Genomic DNA, 22179 nt, shown 5'->3' with positions numbered 1-22179 from the left:
CTCAACAGCAATTAGAGCACAGTCTTCAGTCAAGGGCAGTACCTGCAATCTCCTATGGGACTGGTGCTTGCTGCTGTGAAAGCATCTCCCTCCATTGTCTCACTATGAGAATTCCTCCCTGGATGAAAACATGCCAGTCATTTAAAAATGCTGATGCCGAAATTCTGGTCACTGCTTTATTTTTGAGAAAGAGCAGCTCTTGGGATTTTTCCCCTCCTCTGTAGAGGCACAGCCATACTTTTCTTTTTTCTTCCTTTTATCATGGTACACTGTTGGAAATTTTCCTGTTGCTCTGCTTCTGAGTAATTCTGACTTCTGAATTCGAGCAGATGTAATGACTCTTATCAGTCAGCATAGTGGAGCTGGCTGCTTAATAGCAACAATTACTTCAGAAAATTTCTAATAAATGTGGCACAAAACCTTTTTTTTTTTTTAAAAAAAAAAACATATTGCTATTTTACAGTTTTTCTTTCTTTGAAATAGGAGTTCTGGCCTTCAATTAGTATATTTGAAAACCATTTAAGTATTGTAGAAATCAGAGCAAAGCACAGATGCCTTTGAAGAGCTTTCTTCCTGCAGATACCATAGTGTTTTCATGTGTGAACAAGAACATTTGTTACTGTTAATTGTTCTTAGGTGTCAGCTCACCTCATGCAGGTCATGTGGCAGAGACATGAACTAGGACTTCTCTTCCAGTGCATAAATTGCCCATTGATACAAGTGTACTGTCTGCTTGTAAGCTTAGAAACGTAACCAGTGTTCCTGCTCTACTGGGCAGGGGTTTGTATGCTGCGTAGTTGCTATCCAAGGTAGATATTTAAGCAAAACTTTCTGGCTTTTTATTTTTAGGTGAAATGCAAAGATTATTGTTTTTCTTTTTTGTTTCTTAATGTTGCATTTTATAGGATGTAACTGCAATTGTATTGAAACCCCAACTGCTTCCAGCGGGCTCTGTGTAGGTGCAGGAGCTGAGAATGCTGGAACCTTTTGGCAACCTGGGATCAATAGCTGCAAACCGGAAAGTGCAGAGCACTGAAGTGGAATATGTGTCTTTTGAGATCTTCCTGTCTGGATAATGCCCTAAGGCTTTGTTGATTCACTTATAATTTTGGAAAATTTAGATAGTTGTTTGAATTAAGTAATCCTTCAGCAAATGTTCATTTTGTTCAAAACAAAACAAAACAAAACAAAACAAAACAACCTAAAGTGGTATGGCAACATGTTTCTTGCTTTGAAAACAGGACAAAACCAGGCTGCAGGAATCAAATTTGGTGATCTCTGAACTGCAACACAGTCTGGTTTTTACTGCACCTTGGAATTATCACTGCTTTTATTACACGTCCTAATTTGTTATAGGCAACATATTTTCATTTTAAAACAAACACCATTTCTTTCCCTGGTGAATGATTCCAGTAATTACAAAACCACCTAATTGATCTTTTAGATTGTTTACTGGCTTCATTGCTGAAACAGACAAGCATTTTTTATGGCTTGTAAATTATTTTATTATTTTAGGATTCTATAAGCAAAACCTGTTTGGGTTTTATTTTTTTACTTCAAAGGGATCACATTTAATCCAACACCTCAAACTTCTCCCTGAATAAATTCTCATCTGCAAATTTTTTCATGTGTGGTATGGTTGTGTATCAGTACTTTGAGTTTCTGTTTTATTTTAGTTGTTGGTGTTTATTTTTGAATACATTGCGTTTCTTTCTTCCTTTATTGCTCCAGTCAGTGCGCTGAAGCATGACAACAGCTCAAACTCGGCAAACTTCCAAGATGTGGAGGATGTGCCTGACAGATGTGTCTTGGAAGAGTCTGAGAGTCCAGGTGAGAGGCACTTAAAGACAGCCACCAAGTACCAAGTGATAAATCTGATACAGCTTTTGGGTCTGTATAAAAAAGCACATTGTAATGCTGTTTCCTTTTTAGCAGCTGCAATGTCAAATTAATGGTCACCTCCAGGGGTCACAGTGTGGAGCTGTTATCCTTTCCTCTTTCATCAAGAATTCAGGTCTTAGAAAGGATAAAGGCTTTATAACCAAAAAGAAAGCTGACACTACTAGTCCATTATAATTAGTTTTGGACTACAGTGCTTACTTAATGTATGTACAATGTCTGACCCTTTGAAGGTAGCATGAGATTATGAAAAATTAGAAGGACTCAGTATATACTACAGCTGAATGTAGCAGCAGATATTCAGACACTGTATCTCTGAAGGAAAGCAAATTGGTGGCATTAAATAGCTTGATTCTTTTCTTTAAATCAGCTCACAACCATTACTTCATTTTAATGGCTCTTTACATTGATTCAGCTAAACACAGGAACATCCATAAAGTGCATCCTATTTGGTGACTAAAAGATTTATCTTCATATAGTTTCATTATCTTTCTCGTTATGGAACATTTACAAAATTTATTAAATGAATTCCAAAGGGAAACAATTAAATACAAAGTGTATCGAGTCACAGCCGATTAAAGACATTCTGTGTGACTGCATACTAAGATCTTTTAAGCAAACTGTGAGCTTTACCCACATAGACCATGTATGTAACCTGCACACAGTCCTCATTAGTGAAAGAGTTAAATACCTTTCTTTACTTGGTATTTTCCTCCCCTGCTTTATCTGGTCTCTGTGTACCCTCTTGCATCTTTGTGTGCTGATCCGTGTATCATATTTTTGATTCATCGTCTCTGTGGCCTGTCAGCTTAGTTAAGAGATTTCCAAATCTTGCAGCCTGTGCTGACAGGGGGCAGCTGCCAACAGTCCCCTGATCCTTCCCCAAGGAACACTGCTGAGATTTAATTTTCAGTCAAAGGGTGCAGTCTGAAATCCATGTCAGGTCCCCTAAGTCGTCTCAGAACCCAGATAGGACCCATGTCTGGGGGATTATATTTCAGCACTCTCCACTCCTCCAAGATTCCATGGGAGTTCAACTGCTGTCATATACCTGATTTGAACTACATTCCCTTTTCATCTTTTCCACAGAAGTGGACAGCAGTGTATGTTAGAATAATTGAAACCAATGAATTGTAAATCTGTATTCATTTCAAAGCCACACAGGCTTGGACTCAATGCTGTACAGTAGAATCCAGCATGAGATTTAGAAGGAAATACCTAATCGCCTCCAGAAGGAGACAAGTTTAATTCCTTACTGCACCTACAGTATGGTTTCTTCTGAAGTAAGAAGGAATTAAAACAAGGTGGCACTAAAGTGTTCTGGTGAGAATTAATATACCCTAAAGTAACATTAGTTTTCACCTTCAATTTTCACCATGTGGCAAAGTGTACTCATTTGGACGGGAACTTGAATATCCAATTCTGCACTCTGCATGTCTGTAGGAAGTAATGGAAGAAATAAAAGCCTGTCAGGAGGTGAATATTGACTGGCAAAAATACATGTTGATAAAGCATCTAAACTTAAAAACTGAGTTCCATTCGGTCCATCTGACATCATTAAACTAGTAATAAACAATGAATTACTCTGGCTTTTGTTTCTGTCCATTCCTGCATTTTAAGACATCTTGTCTTATAGGTCTGAAAACCTCAAGAGATTTCACTACTGGTCTCACTGCTTTCCACTGAGAATTTGTGGCTTGGTTGTCATGGAGACATCGTATTTCTCCAAGAATTGCTCATATTGATCCGTGGACAGGCGTAAATGGCCAGGCGAATGTGAGGAGCAAAGGGGGTTGGGCAGTACTATAAAATGACCAGAGGTTATGGGTCGGAAATAAGCTCATAGCAAACACTTAGGTAAAGAGAAAGAAACAGTTTCATTTTGTTTCAGGATTTCGTTTTTGCACTTTATGCCATTGTCTTCTTTCACTATAGACTGAAAGAAACTTGTTAGTCACTTGTCATGTCAGATCTTTGGTGCTTGTCCTGACACAGCTGTCAGCCTTCCAGCTCTGTGCAGTTCAGGGACACACAACAAAGAGCTAGGAACATGAATTATTTATTGCTCCTTGTGTGGATGAAATTCTGTGATAAGAAATTAAGACACTTCTGCCTGAAGTGCTTGTTTGAAAAGAAAGATTTGGTAACACAATACATTTACTTAAAACTTACCACTTACTTTTAGTAGCAAACATTGAAACACTAATATGACATTCAGCTGGCTATGATTTTTTCCAGTGTTTCTCAGGTGCTTTAGCTTTGAATTGTGTCTTGAAATGTGAGAGTGCCTAGGAGGTCAGCATTTGCTTTAGTGAAACCTGTGACTTTAGAAGCCCTCTCACATGTATTGAAAGTCTGGGCAAACTTGGGAACTCCATTTCTAAGTTCTTATTAAAAAGTCTATCTGTGTGTTTTGCAGAGGCTCTGGAGCTTCACTTACAGTGTGTTGTCATATGTGCAAAAGTGATGCTAAGCAATATATTTAGTTTATTTTCTCTTCTGATGAGGAAAGGGTGGGAAATATGACAATATACCTGCAAGGAAATCCAGCTGTTCCTCGGGAACAGTTCTTCATTTTATTAAAAATTCAGGGTTCTTTATTACAACTTCTGCCAGAACCAGGAAGCCTATAGAGCAGCTGTCAACAGACATATCTGTGCATTGTGTTTTCTAATGGTGAGAGGTACAGTCTCTAACCTCCACATTAGACTGAGAGTTATTCTCAGAGTGGTCTTAATTTTCTAAAATCATATATAGCTTACTCTGCTTATTTTACTTTCACATTTCCTGTGTGTCTGCACGTGTCCTCACTGCTCTGGATTTGGACCTCCAGCAATTGTAGAAAAAGGCATACACTCAGATGAATAGCAGGAATCCATTTGGCTACCCAAGACACCAATCTGAGATTTACCTGTGATTTCTTGTGTTCAATGTGTGATCTAAACTACTCTCAGATAGGTAATGAAACCCCTCAACCTGCACTTTTCTCTTGGATAATTCACAGTAAACACTTTTCAGATGTGATGGACACAGGTAAATACCAGACTGCAGTTTCTTGTCTAAGTGAAATGGATTTTAGTTGCTCCCTTCATGTGCCTACAAGCTGCCATTATCTGTGATAGTGGCTCATGTCTATTTTAGCCCCCACACAGAGGAGATACTGGGCTTTTCTCTCAGATACCTAATAGTAGGTTTATCACTGCCATTTTCCCCACATGCTGAGGACTACTTCTGTTTGACATGCAAAGCCTTGGCTTTTCAAACTTGTCTCTTCTCTGGCCTTGAACATAATAATCAGATAAGAACTACAACAGCTTTTTGTACAACTTGAGTTTTAATCGTATCAACCCCCTATAAAGAATTCCCTGTCCCTGAGTGTTCCCAGCAGCGTTTTCCATGTTATCAGACAAATATTCTGCATTTAGGGAAAATGAGAAAGAGGCTGAAACTGAGTGAACATGAATGTACAAGTTAAACTTCAAGGTCTGACCTATTCACTGAAGTTCTCTTGTACAAACGGTGGAAAAATCACACCTCCAGAGGGCAGATCATCTTGTCAAGGGAAGTGCTTGAGATGGATTTTAAAGGGTTTGAAAATGCTCTGAATTTTGTCAGTCACAATGTAAGAGGATTGTAGCACGACTTGACACAACTTGAGGTTTCTTAGCTTTCATATGTGGTGCAGTGCCACTGAGGAGGATTCTTCAAGTATAGCTCTTATGAGAAAAAGGAATAGATTTGAGCTGAAGTCACAAAAAATAATGAAGGCACAGATGCCTCTTGCATCTTATTTCCCTCAACAGAGATGTTGCAGTAGACTAGACAATAGACTATTACTTCACTTGGTAATAGAGGGAAATTGAACCTCCCTAATGGAAGATTGAGTCAGAAGCTGTAGACAGATTAGAGAGTGGTTTCTGTCTTTTGGCTGAATACCATGTAAATGGTAAGAACCCGATATGCTTATGGCCTTCAGTATCCAGACAGTCTCTGCCTGAGTCAGCTGGTCCTTTCTGCAGCTCATAATCTTTCCCATCCCTTCATTCCACAAAAACACTGGCCATGTTAAATTTTTCTCTCTTAATTCTTTGACTTTCTAGAACAGAATGTTATTCTGGGTGTGTAACAGATAATAGTGAGAATCCAAGTAGTTTCCACAGCCTTGGTTAGTTGCTTGTCCTAGATAAGCCTTGGCATAGAGATGGGAAAAATCTCTGACTGTCCCTGAAATAGTCTGTGAGACAGAACTGCAGCAAATAGAAATGAGAAGGTATCAATATGAGATTAGCCACTCTGTGCTTTAAAATACAGCACTAAAACTGCAACTGTCTTACAATCAGGCAAGTTATAGTTACTGTGTTGAATATTCACTTAGCAGCTTCAAGTTCTGTCCGCTGGGGAGTATGCTATTTACATCAGTAGCATGTCACATAAACCCTCAAAAAGCATGGTTTCTTGAATTTGCATCATGAGGAGTAGGTAGCAGTAAATGAGGACTGATTCAGGAACTGACTGCTGTAGGTTGGTGGTGGTGATGCAGGAAGCAGGAAGAAGATGCAATGCTGGGGCAGCCCACGGATGACAGGCACTGATAGCCCATACTGCTCAGTGGCTGCATGTAACATGTTGGTGCCTAGGAATTGTTCCAGAAAGAGTTCTTGAGGTTTCCAGTGTAGGTACAGATGAATCCAGAATTTCACTGAAAAGAGCTGTAGTGTAACATCCAGATTGCTAGTATCATGAGTCTTAGGTTTTGTTTTGTTGTTTGTTTGGGAGTTTTTTAATAGTCAATCAAACTGTAAAAGCTGAAGACTACATAGTAGATATCAAGACAATGTGTACTGGTGTGTGTCTATGACACACAAATGGTAGCAAACATGATAAATTTACAAAATACCCTAAAAGTGGGAAGTAGTGTCCTGCTTTCTTGATGTTCATGTACTTATGGAAGGTGTTGTATCTGTTTAAGCAAAGTAATATTTAAAATTTGAGTTGTAAATACTACCATACATGAAGGTAAAGAAAGAGCTTTTCTGTGGAATTCTGGTAAGCCATGACAGAATTAAAATACAATGCTTTATTAGTATAACTTTCTGTTACCTTTTTTTACAGGTATCAAAGGATTATTTCTCCTGAAAGAAAATACATATCATTTGGAAATTATATTTGCAGAGGAAACAGAAGGAGTCTATTAATTTAAAGCAGAAATTATCTTTTTTTGCTGATCCATTGGAATGTTGGGGTTTTTTTTAAACAGAAAAGAAGAAGCAGAAGGCTGCTCAAGGGGAAAATTTTGAGGAACAGCATACATACTCGAGCTGGTTTGGGTTTCATACTGCATCTCATAGTATAGCAATCTTCTGGATGGTGGTGGTGAAAGACTGCATTCCTTTACAAAAATTACAAAGTTTACTACTGTATAAAAATACTGACAAATAACTTATTTTTTCAAAACAAAGTCTTATCTAGTACCTGAAACTGTAAAATCATTAAGCCAGATGAATTAATTTATTTTCCAGATGACATGAAGCCACATCCCTGGATATCTAAGGTGTGCTCCTGTAAGGTGTGTTAGAAGACCCTGCTTAGCTGATAAAATAAGAAGATGCACAAGAACAGCCAAGAACTAGGACACAAGTGGTGCAGACTTGAAATGACTTGGTGTATTTATTATTGTGTACCTTTAGCAACTCGTTTCCAGAAGAAATACCTTCCATAAGATCTGCCTCTTCTTGCTGATTTGTTGGCTTCAATTTCCATCACTAATAGATTTACATTTATTCAATTAAATTTACATAGCATTCATATAGAAGATATAAACTCTTTATTTTGAGGCAGTTTTCACTAGTTGTTGTAGTGATCCCAAATCACCAAACTTTGGCCATAAAACATTTGTATTCATTTAACATGCTTTTACGTACATCAGTTCTAAATCTTTCTCTTACTCCTTGTTTCTGACTTTTATTACCAGTAACACTTTTAACACTGAGCAAAACCAAATGCATTTGAAATAACTAGAAAATGTGTTTGCATTTAAAGGAAAAATGCACATCTTTAATTAAATGGGGAATATTTAGGAACAACTAAAAACATAATGAATGTTCTGTGTGCAGGAGAGCATGGGAAATTGATTATAAATCTGGTCATGTCTTGAATGCAAATTTTTATTTTCTATAAATACTGCCATCACCATCAGCTGTAGAAATGTAGTACCAATATGAAGGTGGAGAAGCCCACTGGAGTCCTCTTCTGAAATTATATACTTCACTGAATTTCTATTTACACTTACTGGGAAAAAGCAGCTATACATTTTTGTCTTCTTTCTATTTTTTAATAAATCTCATTATGTTTGGAGAATATTTGCAGCTTATTAGACTCATTTATCATCTAACATTCTGGGCGATTTATGCTGGTTTGACAAATAAGGGCCACCCAGAGCAGTAAGCTCACTCTCTGTATTCCCAGCAGTCAGTGCTAATGAAGTCAAAGGGACCTGAGGATGTGCTTTTCTGTATCTGTATCTTATGGTGGGAGTCGTGGTCTGATGTTATCCTTTTCAGTTGTCACGTCAGCCATAAGCTGCCTGAACTAGGAGAGTGAAGTTTTCTTCAGTATGGAAAGATTCTCTTGTCAGTGAAGCTTGCTTTCTCATGGGGAAATGTCATGGCTACAGGACTGACACATGAAAGAGACATGGGAACTTCTACTTTTTTGTCTCCCATGAGTCCATGTTTCTAACTGCAGTGTATGACACCAAGGTCTTGAGAAACAGGGTAGAAGGACCTCCTGTGAAAGAGTATTTCTGTCCTTACTCAACTAAAGAATGGGCCATTAAAACAGGCTGCAACCCAGAGAAGATATTTATATTATTATTCTGTAATTATAACTATCATGCAGGAAAAATAGTGACAATTTTTAACAGAAAAGTCACTGGGTTTTACACAGTTGATGTTTTTTAAGAAACTACTTCTTCTTAGCAGGTATTTTCCTTGTATTTGAATTATGGTGACTAGACAATCTGGATGTTGAGTGTTATGGCTTCATTGTTTCACTTACTGTGTTGGATGTTTGGAATAATTTTGTTGACTTATTTGTACCTGTAGAACTCAATAGAGAGCAGAATACATCTCCAGCTGACATATGCCATAGTTTTAGGGAGCAGACAGAAGTCCTTTTACCCTTTCCCAAAGGAGTGAAAGAAAGCAATTGGAAAGAGCTGGAAATTTAAATGGAAGTACTATTCACAACTATGTACAACAGTGCAAAAATATACTAAATACACCAATTCCTATTTAGCCTCAGCCCAGTCCTCTCCAGTCTGGGCTTTACCAAGATCTCGCTAGGCCAGAAGCTTCCCAAAACCTTCCCCTGCAACCAGGCCTAACTGCCCCCCCCCCGCCCCATACCATACCCAGGCCCGAATGATGCAGTAAAAATTTGTTCTGCCACGGGTGAAGCCAGGCCGCAAACCTCCCCCACAAGAGATAAGGTCTGTCTGGGAACAGAGAGAGGGAGAGAAGGGAAGAGACTTGACTATGCAGCCAGTTTGTAGATGGAAGGGAGATGGAGGCTGATGGGAATGAAATAACGAACAATTGCATTTTCTGGTGTCCACCTCCCTGCACCTCTCTGGTACTTGGAGGACTTCTCTTCTCTATGCCTCTTAAACCTGTAACAACATATATCTTAACTTTTGTGGTTAAATCAGAGCTGCAGTCACCAAGAAGGAAAAAGTACAATTGCAAATGAAACCACAGGAAGTTAGTGTGCACCTAGAGGAATCACAGAATCACAGAATCACCAGACAGTAAAACAGCAAATAAAGGGTGAACCTTGCTATCTCCTTTGTCACATGTACTTGTCACCAGTCACCTCTAGTTTGCTGCAGTAGTGTTCCATTGCTATAGAAAAGTCTTACTTCCCTTCACAACAAACGTTTCTGCTTTGCATCAGTGTCAGCTTTCTTGGGCCAGCTCTGTTCTTAGAGCCAGAGTAACAAATCTCCATAAAACTATTTCTACTTGATGTTTTAAAAACTGATGTGTTTGAAGAAGTCTCATAGCCCAAGGAATTGGCATTGTCTGTAACACCAGTACTGCTGTAAGCAGCAATTACATTTGTGCAACATAATATTTGATTGCTTGTCTTTAATTCTGCAAAGCAGTGCAGATCAGCAGCCTGCCAATACAGACAGCCCTTTAGAATGGTTTGTGCAGTGGTGATTGGTGTTTGGCACATGCTTGTGCGTGCTTTGTGCTAATTATAATTACAGTATTAGTAAGGTAAGGCAGGAACTTTTTTTATTAGGTACATTTCTTTCCTAGTAAAGCAAATATATTTCCCACATGTTCTGAATGTCTTTGAAACAACCAACTTTGCAGCATATGCTCAAGATGAACTCTTGCTTAGAACAATCCTTCTGCATTAGTGCCAATTTTAGAGCTATATACAAAAACACATCTTAACCTTCTGAAATTGTTTCTCGTAAGCCATAACTGAAGAAGCATTTCTATACTAAAGCAGTCTGATGTGCCACTGTATTCATGCTTACGGAGATGGATTTTACAACGAAGTCACAAGGTAATTAAGGATATATTTCTGTTCTGTTATGCTGAAGGAATCCTGCCAAAATGGGTAATATGCTAATATTTTAGAATAGTTTTCTAAATTTTAGACATGGATTAAGAAATTAATGAAAGCCAGAACTGCTTAAGGAGAAAGGTATGTTGGGGTATTTTTTTTTTATCCAGAAGTTCCAGGGTCCAGTAAAGTGGATGGTTCAAGTTGTGGTTTCATAATCAGGGTAGTTTCTCCCCACTCTAGCAATAGGCTTCTATGTCTCCTCACTTCCATTTGTATTAGGGCTTGTATGGCCAGGCCACATCAAAGCAAGTACTGACCTCAGTGGAAAGAGCAGAGGTGGAACAAGCAAGCCAGGGAAGAAACAAGGCAGTTATTATGCAAGTGTAGGACAACCTGCACATGCATCAGTGTTAGCTCAGCACAGGACTGGAGTTTTGGAATGCTATATGCAGGGGTCTCTCTTTACATTATGTGCATAGCTAATTTTATTATTATTAAAAAATAATTTTAAAAAACACACATAAAAATCAACACATAAACCATGTATAGGAAGTTACTGTTCCTTTAGTATATGTCCAAACCAATACTCACTGACATCACTGATTTGAGTAATTTTGACTTTTCCAAATGATTCGTACGTGCTAAATATTCAATGACCTATATTCCTGCCTGGAAACATCCCTAAACTTTGAACTGTTTATTTATGGCTGCAAAGGCAAACATTATATTTTGAAATCTCTGGTGCTGTTTACATACTTCAAATGTAATCATTGAAGTCAGCTGCATCCATTTTGGGGTCGTATTTTGTTGAGCGACGCTCCTTTCCAATCCAGTGAACAATGTTCTGAAGGCAAATTGCCGTGGAAGTTTAAATACGTATATGAGATTCAGGGTTTCTTTAGAAAAAGAGACACTTGAACAGAATCGCTGTGTAACAGGGCTACAAGCTCCAAACGACACCAGAAATCTAGCAAGAAAAATGATTTTGCAAGGCTGGGTGAGCTGAAGTGTTGAAAATTCAGAAAAGAATGAGACAGGTGCAATAAGCAGCATTACTTCTCTCCAAGTTTTGCTCCATTTAAAAGAGCATTTTCTCTGAAGGCAGACTAGGGCAGTGAGGTCCAGCACAGACCTCAAAGTCATTGTGCCAGTGCTGAATAGCATTGCATACATGTTCCTGATGGAGTATCTGTGAAGACCAAGTCCTGCTTCTTGCAGTGGATATTTCTGCTGAATTTTGCAGGCCATTTTTATTGCATGAAGAAAGGATGCAGAGGAATTTCAAGGACTGGTCTTCCCCTTTTTCCTTCTTCATAGTGTATGGAAGCAAACTGCATACTTTGGTCAGAAAAGCTGTAAGATTTTGAGTTGGGTTACAGTTGGAATTTATAGATCCCTAAAGTTAAAATTCATCAATCTTATTTTTGAAGGAATAATACTGAATTTAGATGCAACATCAAATTTGCACAGTAACCCAGGATTGTCTTATTTGGGACCATGGGAAGTTTGTTTCTTGAATGACACCTGTGTGTGTCTGAGAGCTGTGATGCAGGACAGAGGCATGTCACAGAAAGACCACCTTCCTCGTCCTCCAATGAATCTGAGTGTCCTGGATATGATGTGATGGGTAAGTACAAATACAGCTGTGACTGGGAAGCAGTGCGAGTTGCTAAAGCATCTCAAACATTATAAAGCTTAAAAAACATCAGAGATTTTTTTGGTAGTAGACTGTACATTTGGTAGAATTGTAACAACATACAAATTTAATTGTACTTACCTTGTTCTTCCATGTGTTTCTAGAAACATAAGTTTGAGAAGACAGAGTTGTGCAGCCTGACTTTACTTTATGTCTTGCAAAAAGGGATAAAAACTGTTATTTCTTCCTCTAGTAATAGTCTCAATCAGATAGTTGTGGAAAATAGCATCACTGGAAGAAGCAGTCATATGTCATTTCCTGAAGTGCACTGCACCCTTCATTTTACAGCAGCTAGGAGATTGTCTCTCTTTTTGTTTGTTTATTTGGTTGGTTTGTGTTTTGCTTTTTTTGGTTGTGGGTTTTTTTGTTTGGTTTGTTTTGCAGAGCATTTCAAAACCTAATACTCAGCAGAAAACTATTAACAACATCCAGCACTGGAAAATAATCATGTTCTCCTTAAATTTGATCTAAATAATGTGTGCACTTCTTGATAATAAGGACTTGGAGAAGTTGTACTCTGAATCATTATTTAGTTTTCCATGTGCAATTTTGGGGTAATAAAAGATTCTATTCCTTTTCAGAACTTTATTTTCTGTAATCGCACTGGCAAACAGGCGTACAGCTCTGCCCAGTAAATGCAACATACATATTTTTGGTGTTTGGTTTATAGTCTTCCTGCCATGTAGATGGCAGCAGCACTCAAGCCTTGAAATCCACTCCGCCTTTTCTTGAGTTTATTCTGAAACACCATGTTTAAGAATACTATTGTCAAAAATCAACTGAAAGGATTATTACTTTAAAGATGGATGTCAGCTTAGTTATGTATACCTTTAAGCCTGTAACTTCATAATATCAGTGTTTAAAAGGCAATGTGTCATATCTGTATGAATACAGGTGCTACTGTTTGGGGTTTCGGACATTATAATGCATTTGCTTTCCTCGAATTGCTACTACTTTTTCTATTGTACTAGATTTCAGGATACATGGAGTGTTCAAAAATGTTAAAATTTACTAGGACAGTCCCCACATTTGTTTCCTCGCAGAATGAGAAGCAACTAGTAGGTGCTTGGGCTGGAAGGCTGTTGACTGTGAGTATCCATGCCAACAATACAAAGAGGAAGGACAGAAAAAGGTAGTGAGATACACAGTGTGGGATTGTGGTCGTTTGAGGCTGTGCCTTTAAGAACAAACACTGCTGGAACACACTGGCTAATGTTTTTGGTACTAGAACCAAAACATTCTGATATTCTAAACGAATTTCATTGGTTGATAAACAAAAATTCAGCTTTAGATTGTGAAGCGGTTGGAAAATTTTTTCCTCAGTTCAGTTGGGTTTGGGAGTTGGGGGAGTTTGGTGTTTCAGCCTGTTCTCCCTGCCTGCTTCTTCTGCGAACTGCTGGACTTGGCCTTCAGATAAGCAAACACTAATCCTGCATGGGCTTTTGAAGCTTGCTAACAACTCTTTTCCTTAGTAACTTGCCTTTCTCTCTCTCTAACCCCTTTTTGGGGAAAAAGGGAGGTAAGGGGGGGAGAGAGGGGGTTCCAAAGAGGGGATCCCTCCCTGAGGGAGGGATTTTTGTTGTGTTATTTGTCTTTGCTGTGTATTTCTGTGTATATATTGTAAATACCTGTATATATTGTGTTATATATAACCTGCTTTCCATATATGCTTGTAAATATATAGCTTTTGCTCTTCGACTGAGTTAGCTGTGGTTTCTTACTCTGTGGAGGAGGGAGAGCTAAGCCCTCTCTCAACCTACCACATTTATTGGCTTCCCAACTCGGGGCTTGCTGACAAATTAGTTTGATTTATTGCTTGCTTAAGTCGAACGAGCAAACATGAAGGTGTTTTGGCTTTTTGAGCGTCTGTTCTTCTCGGTCTTTGGTGTATTGATCTACAAGTATTGCCTGGGTATGATTATCGACAAGATAGGTAAATATATAATGCAAAAATTATATTTGTGGTTTAAGTACAAGATTCGGCTTCTGTATGATCAGTGCCTGGAATTCTTTTATGTTAAAAAGTACAGGAATGTTACATCTAGCACACTCCCTATTGAGATAAAAGAGTTTAAGATTCCGCTCGGTGAAAGGGTAATTTTAAGTGATGGCTGGGATCCAAAGCTGATTTTCTCGATGTGTGTAGTCCTGCTATCGGTGATGATTAATGTGTATTTGTTGGTAGCACTGTACCGGGAGAAAAAAGTTTCTAAGGCATGCTTTGTTATAAAACGGAGGGTTAAGAGACGAAAACGCCACCCTAGCTCTGTTTCAGGAACATCCAGTGAGGATGATAATGGAGAATCTGTGTCAGTTAAAGATAAAGCTAAAAAGTCAATCGGCAAGGCAGCTCTGAATAGCAATGGTGATGATTCTGGCAAGCAGCCAGGGGCTACAGTAGCCCCAAACATGGCGGCTCCTGTGTCCCAGGCAGCCACCATTAACGAGGCAAAGTCATTTCCTCCTTCTTCCATGGCAGGAGCGGAAGCGTCCTCTAAAGCAGCTAATCTGTCTCAAAGCTTATCAGCTTCTGATAGTAAGGCAGCTGGAAACCCAAACACAGCTCCAGTAAAGCAAGTAGCAGTTTTAACAACAAGGAAGGGTAAGACTAAAGCTGATTCAGGAGCTGACGGGGATGCACAGCAAGGTTCTTCTGCTGGGGAGGAAGAGAAAATCTGTCTTAAAAATATAGCTGAGTTATTGAGATCATCAGAGGATCGAGATGCATCTCTTGGTAGGACAGCAGCTAGTGGTGGTGCTTCTCAGCTTAAAGGGATCTTTGAGAGGTTGTTGGGACCACAAGTTGAGGAACAGGAGGCAGAGGAGCAAGAACAAGATGACATAACCGACTGCTCTTCACCACGTGAGGAGCTTAGAAATGTGAGAAAAGACTATCTCAGAGCAGATAAGGAGCCAGTTCTCGCTTGGCTTGGTAGATGTTATGATACAGGTGCTCCAGCTCTAATGGTTGGAGACAAGTCAGCAGCCCAGCTAGGAACTCTCTCGAAGGATAATGGAATAGATAGACATCTAGGCAAGGCTCTCGGTAAGGTTAATCTGTGGATACGCCTTCTGATGGCGGTTCTCATGAGATACCCTTCCCGAGATGATCTTCCGTGGAATCCTAAGCCCTGGACTACCATAGATGAGGGAATTAAGCGTCTGAGAGAATTTGCTGTTAGAGAGGTACTCTATGGTGAACATGAATCTCTGAATCCTGATGATGTTCCTGTAGGAAATGGTCTTACTAAAAAGCTCATCAAGCTTGCTCCTTCTAATTATGCAAACATTCTGGCAAGCAGAATTGTAGCAAGAAATTATGGTGGAGCTCCTCTTACGGTTGGCCAATTCACTGATCAATTGAGACAATTGGATGATAGCATGACACGTGTTTCTTTGGTTTCAGCCATTGAAACTCTGTCTGGAAAACTGGAGAATTGCATGAAAGAGCTGAAGGATGAATTTAAAAACACCATCTCCCAATTGGCACAAAGAGATGATTCCAATTCTTCCTCCAGGTGGGTACAGGTTTCATCTGTGAGGAATAGACATCCTCCAAGGAGGTCATTCCAAAACAGATCAAACCAAAACAGACCACCAAGGCAGTCACGTAGGACTATTTGGATTACCCTGCGTGATCAGTTTGGTGAGAACATGAACAGGTGGGATGGTCAACCAACTTCTAATCTTTTCAGGAGACTGAGAGAACTGCAAAGTGGCAGAACCCGAGGTAGCAATACCAGAAGGGTAGCTGTTACTTCTACAGTTCCCCAGGACAACTCTAGTAGCTCCAACAGTGGCTCCAGTTCTAACACTGCACAGTGTGCTCGTTGCACCTGTGGACATGTTCCCCATAACTAGGGGTGCCCTGCCTCCCGCCAGGGGGAGGAGAGGGGTAATACAGATAACAGAATCTATTGGGATGTGTACATCCAGTGGCCTGGCACTTCACACTTTCAGAAGTACAGGGCCTTGGTTGACACAGGAGCTCAGTGCACCATATTGCCATCAAATTATCAGGGATCAGAGTCCATAACTATTCTGGGAGTCACTGGTGGATCTCAAGAGTTAAGTAAAGTGGAGGTTAATATAAGCTTAACTGGTAAACAATGGAAAAAGCATACAGTTGTGACCGGACCTGATGCACCTTGTATTTTGGGAATTGATTTTCTGAGAGAAGGGCGTTTCAAAGACCCTAAAGGTTACAAATGGGCTTTTGGAGTAGCTTCTGTAGAAATTGATGGACAAAAACTGAAGCTGTCTGCTAGACCTGAGCTTTCTGATGAATCTGCAGTTGTGGGACAACACAAGATTCAGGACATTAAGTTGCCGGTTGCTTCTCGGACTGTGCATCACAGACAATACAGAACCAACCGTGACTCTTTGTTGCCCATTCAGAATCTGATTCGTCAGTTGGAGAGTCAGAAGGTCATCAGCAAAACTCATTCACCTTTCAACAGTCCAGTGTGGCCTGTGCGAAAGCCGAATGGAGACTGGCGTCTGACAGTGGACTACCGAGCCCTGAATGAAGTAACTCCGCCTATGAGTGCAGCAGTACCAGACATGATGGAACTCCAGTATGAGCTGGAATCCAAAGAGGCCAAATGGTATGCTACCATAGACATTGCTAATGCCTTCTTCTCTATTCCCATAGCAGAGGAATGCAGGCCTCAGTTTGCTTTCACCTGGAGAGGAATCCAGTACACTTTCAACAGACTGCCAATGGGCTGGATCCACAGCTCCAGCATCTGTCATGCAGTAATCCATGATGCTCTGGAGGAAGGTGGTGCTCCAGAACACATCCAGTTCATCGATGATATCATCGTCTGGGGTAAAACTGCTGAGGAAGTCTTCGAGAAAGGTAACAAAATCATGGACATTCTCCTGAATGCAGGTTTTGCCATCAAGAGAGACAAAGTGAAAGGTCCTACCACAGAGATCCAGTTTCTGGGAGTGCAGTGGCAGGATGGACGCCGACACATTCCAGTGGATGTGGTAAATAGAGTCTCTACCATGGCAAATCCCACGAACAAGCAAGAAACTCTACGTTTCTTGGGGATAGTGGGATTTTGGAGACTACACATTCCTGGATACAGTCAGATTGTGAAACCTCTGTATGATGTGACTCGAAAGAGGAACAGTTTCCACTGGGGACCTGAACAACAAGCAGCCTTTGACCAGATAAAGCAAGAAGTAGTCCAAGCAGTGGGTCTGGGACCTGTGCGAGATGGTCCAGACATTAAGAACATTTTGTACACGGCTGCAGGTGACAATGGTCCAACCTGGTGCTTGTGGCAAAAAGCTCCAGGTGAGACACGTGGACGACCTCTTGGTTTCTGGAGTCGAGGTTACAGAGGTTCAGAGGCTAATTACACTCCAACAGAGAAAGAGATTCTAGCTGCCTATGAAGGAGTGAAAGCAGCTTCTGAAGTAATTGGAACTGAGTCACAACTTCTCTTAGCTCCCAGATTGCCAGTTTTGAATTGGATGTTCAAAGGCAAAGGTTCCACACCACATCATGCCACAGATTCCACCTGGTCTAAGTGGATGGCCCTGATAACACAGAGAGCTCGAATGGGAAATCTTGAAAGACCTGGTCTGGTGGAGGTGATCTCGAGTTGGCCTGAAGGTACCAACTGTACTAAACCTCCAGAGGAGAGAGTAACTCGTGCTGAGGAAGCTCCTCCTTACAATGACCTTTCTGATGATGAAAAGAAATATGCTTTGTTCACAGACGGTTCCTGTCGTCTCGTCGGGAACAAGCGAAGGTGGAAGTCTGCAGTGTGGAGTCCAACACGCCGAGTTGCAGAGGCGAAGGATGGAGAAGGAGAATCCAGTCAGTTTGCAGAGGTAAAAGCTGTCCAGCTAGCTCTCGACGTGGCTGAACGTGAGAGATGGCCAAAGCTTTATCTCTACACCGACTCATGGATGGTAGCCAATGCTCTATGGGGTTGGCTAAAGAACTGGAAAAAGAATGGCTGGCAGAGGAAAGGAAAACCCATCTGGGCAGCTGAACTGTGGCAAGACATTGCTGATCGAATCGAGAGAATTCCAGTGAAAGTGAGACACATTGATGCTCACATTCCCAAGAGCAAAGCTACTGAGGAACAGCAGCACAACCATCAGGCAGATCTAGCTGCAAGAGTTTCTCAAGTAGACAAGGACTCTGAACTTGATCTCGACTGGAAACACCGAGGTGAGATATTCTTAGCTCGGTGGGCTCACGATTCGTCAGGACATCAAGGCAGAGATGCAACATACCAATGGGCTCGTGACAGATCCATAGACATTTCCATGGATGCCATCACACAAGTCATCCATGACTGTGACATTTGTGCTGCTATTAAGCAGGCAAAGAGAATTAAGCCCTTGTGGTATGGTGACAGATGGTCCAAATACAGGTATGGTGAAGCTTGGCAGATTGACTACATCACTCTACCACGTTCTCGTTCTGGTAAGCAGTACGTGCTTACTATGGTAGAGGCGAACACCGGATGGCTGGAAACTTACGCAGTCCCACATGCAACTGCACGCAACACCATTCTCGGTCTGGAGAGACAGATCCTGTGGAGACACGGAACTCCAGAGAGGATTGAGTCAGACAACGGAACTCACTTCAAGAACAACCTTGTAAAGAGCTGGGCAAAAGAGCACGGTATTGAGTGGATTTTCCATATTCCTTACTATGCACCAGCTGCAGGGAAGATTGAACGCTACAACGGTTTGTTGAAGACCACTCTCAAAGCCATGGGAGGTGGATCTTTGAAAAACTGGGAGAAACATTTAGCACAAGCAACCTGGCTGGTGAACAGTAGAGGTTCAGTGAACCGAGCTGGACCTGCACATTCTGATCTGCTACAGAAAGTAGAAGGTGATAGAGTTCCTGTTGTTAGGGAAAAGAATCTGTTAGGTAAAACTGTTTGGGTATTTTCGCCCTCAGGAGAGGCTAAACCTGTCCGAGGGGTGGTTTCAGCAGAAGGTCCGGGTCACACTTATTGGGTAATGCAAGAGAATGGTGAAATTCAGTGTATTCCACAAAGAGATTTAACTTTAGCTGAGAGAGTTTAATTTCAGAATGTTGTACAGCTACAGCGCGTCCAAAGGAAAGAGTCCCTGAGGAATCTACGGTGCACGAACCCTGAGAACCCTGAGAGCCCTGAGTCAACTGAGAGTCCCTGAGTCCCTGTTTCCCTTTTTCTTCGCTTCGTCTGCGGAGAGACAAACTGTTTTCCATTTTCTTGATTTTGGATTTTCTTGGACTTCTGAATCATCTACATCTGAGTATAGCCGGAATGGACGATGAACTTAACTTACGAACTGTAAATATTGTTCTGGATTGGATGGACAGTACGAACAGCCAATGAAATTGTTTAGAAAGGGGTGGACTGTGGTCGTTTGAGGCTGTGCCTTTAAGAACAAACACTGCTGGAACACACTGGCTAATGTTTTTGGTACTAGAACCAAAACATTCTGATATTCTAAACGAATTTCATTGGTTGATAAACAAAAATTCAGCTTTAGATTGTGAAGCGGTTGGAAAATTTTTTCCTCAGTTCAGTTGGGTTTGGGAGTTGGGGGAGTTTGGTGTTTCAGCCTGTTCTCCCTGCCTGCTTCTTCTGCGAACTGCTGGACTTGGCCTTCAGATAAGCAAACACTAATCCTGCATGGGCTTTTGAAGCTTGCTAACAACTCTTTTCCTTAGTAACTTGCCTTTCTCTCTCTCTAACCCCTTTTTGGGGAAAAAGGGAGGTAAGGGGGGGAGAGAGGGGGTTCCAAAGAGGGGATCCCTCCCTGAGGGAGGGATTTTTGTTGTGTTATTTGTCTTTGCTGTGTATTTCTGTGTATATATTGTAAATACCTGTATATATTGTGTTATATATAACCTGCTTTCCATATATGCTTGTAAATATATAGCTTTTGCTCTTCGACTGAGTTAGCTGTGGTTTCTTACTCTGTGGAGGAGGGAGAGCTAAGCCCTCTCTCAACCTACCACAGGGATTTTGTGCTCTGGGCTCTACTATTCATAATGCTTTGTAAAAGTTATCGTGAATTATCCCAGAAAAAACATTCTGAAGGTCCAAATATCTTTAGCTTGGCATAGTTTGGAATTGGCTGCACTCTGACATTTACTTTGGCTAAGAAGTAGACAGAGGTTTTGAAAGAGCAACGAAACCCAGAATCAAAGCTGTTTGGCAGCCTCATTCTCTGCAGCATCAGCTGAAACCTTAAGGAGGCTTTGTGGGATCATCTCCAGGCCCTGGGAGATAAAAGCAGGTGTTACACATGTGACTGCACAAAGAAAAAAACCTAGAACTAGCAAAAAAAAAAGACATAGTGATGGTAGGAAATACTGTTTCAATGCTGGAGGCAAATGGTAGTGTTTTAGTAAGCTGTCATTGAAGTTGATTGGCACAAACTCCATCAATGCATCTTAACCAGCTGAAGTAACAGGGAGATTAAATATCCAGTGGACAGCATCTCTCATTCTGTAGGAGCCTGTCTGAGGATGCATTTGGCAGAGGTTTAAGCCACACTGAGCATGACATCTGCTAAAGTAACTGTGAAAGTGAGCAGACCATGGCACTTAACCATCCTCATTCAACTGCTGTAGTTGCAGATTTGTGCAGGTCTGTTCTAGCCTTGGACAGAAGCTGGGATACAAAGAGGAACCAAGATCACTCTGATGCTGTTGCTATGTAGTATGAAACTCTTGGCCCAGTGTCTCATCCAGCCATTTGTAATCAGGTAGACCACCTTCAGAATTCCATAGTGGAGGGTTCATTACCACCTCAAGCTACATTCAACGGATGATCTGTGACCAAACAGGCTCCCAGTGCCTCATGAGGCTATTACCAAAAAGCTGATACATGTCCTGGAGTAACAGCCCTCCTCCTGCCTAACTAGTGCTTCAGGTAGAAGACCAGTAAAGAGAAACTGAATTTGTGGCTGATAAAATTTGTGAAAATATTAAATGTAGAATTAATGATGGTGAGTAAAGAGGAGCAACAGGATACATGCCCCAGCAAAACACTGGGAGAGCCAGCTTTTGTCTCTCCTGCTACACTGGACAATGTGAATGGGAAAAGCAACTTCCCTTCTTTCATCTCTTCCAGAGAAATACATGCCTAGAGCAAATATATTTTAACTGCATATCGTTTGGAGATTTGGTGGCTTTGCTTCTCCATTTCATAGCATCCACTAAATTAATCTTAGATACCATCCCAGTAAGCAGATATTTGTCAGAAAGCTGCTTTGAGGGCTCCCAAGTCCACATGGAAGTTTTTTTAATATATTTTCAAAATAATGCCACTGCTTAAGTAGCAAAAATCAATTTTCACCTTTTCTCTGTCACACTGATAGTACACTCAAAGTAGTTATGGAAAGAGTTCTGCGCCTTGCAACCAAAAATGCATTTAAATTCAGAGTTCATATTGGTGCTGACTATTTATGACCTAGAAAGAATATGTGTTTAAAAAGCTCTTGGAAACTTAAAATAACTTTATGTGTGTGAGTATTTTATCTGTGGAATGGAAATACTTGCAGGGTCTCAGAGAAGTTTTGTAAGGAAATGTTGGGGGCTGTGTGGGTGGTCATGGCATTTGGTAAGTAAAATACATAATCAGACTGACATAATAAAAAGCCTGATATATTTGTCTTACCCCTGCCCAAAGTTAGTGGGCTGAATCAACAACACTACCAGAGCAATGGGATATAGAAAGTCAGAATTACCAAATGGGTAGAGATGTTTTTTTGCAGAATCACCTTGGAGTGTAAACTGTTCTTAGGAACTTGAGATTTGCAGCAATAAGATTCCAAGCTTTTAAAGAACTTGATGAACACCATTAGTGGGTCGGATACTGAGAAAAACATCAGAGAAGACATTACAAGAAAGACTGATTTCAGGCACTGTTTCTTATATTTGTTGCTTTAGTTATATGGAGTGACAGCCCAATGAATCACTGGGTGGTCTTTTGTGTATTGTCTGAGCAATTAACAGGCAG

General features: G+C 40.6%; 1 protein-coding gene across 1 annotated transcript in view; it reads left to right on the top strand.

Moving 5' to 3' along the window:
- WDR72 (WD repeat domain 72) overlaps positions 1 to 7474 on the top strand; it is a 96324-nt gene extending 88850 nt beyond the window's left edge. The window contains exons 18-19 of the mRNA XM_009906445.2: positions 1732 to 1830; positions 7419 to 7474. Coding sequence (XP_009904747.2) covers positions 1732 to 1830; positions 7419 to 7474 — 155 coding nt within the window. The remainder of the gene's footprint in view (positions 1 to 1731; positions 1831 to 7418) is intronic.
- The last annotated feature ends 14705 nt before the right edge of the window (positions 7475 to 22179 follow it).

Source organism: Dryobates pubescens, chromosome 17, assembly GCF_014839835.1.
Source record: "Dryobates pubescens isolate bDryPub1 chromosome 17, bDryPub1.pri, whole genome shotgun sequence".
Lineage (NCBI taxonomy): Eukaryota > Metazoa > Chordata > Aves > Piciformes > Picidae > Dryobates > Dryobates pubescens.
This window is presented reverse-complemented; position numbering and strand designations above follow the sequence as displayed.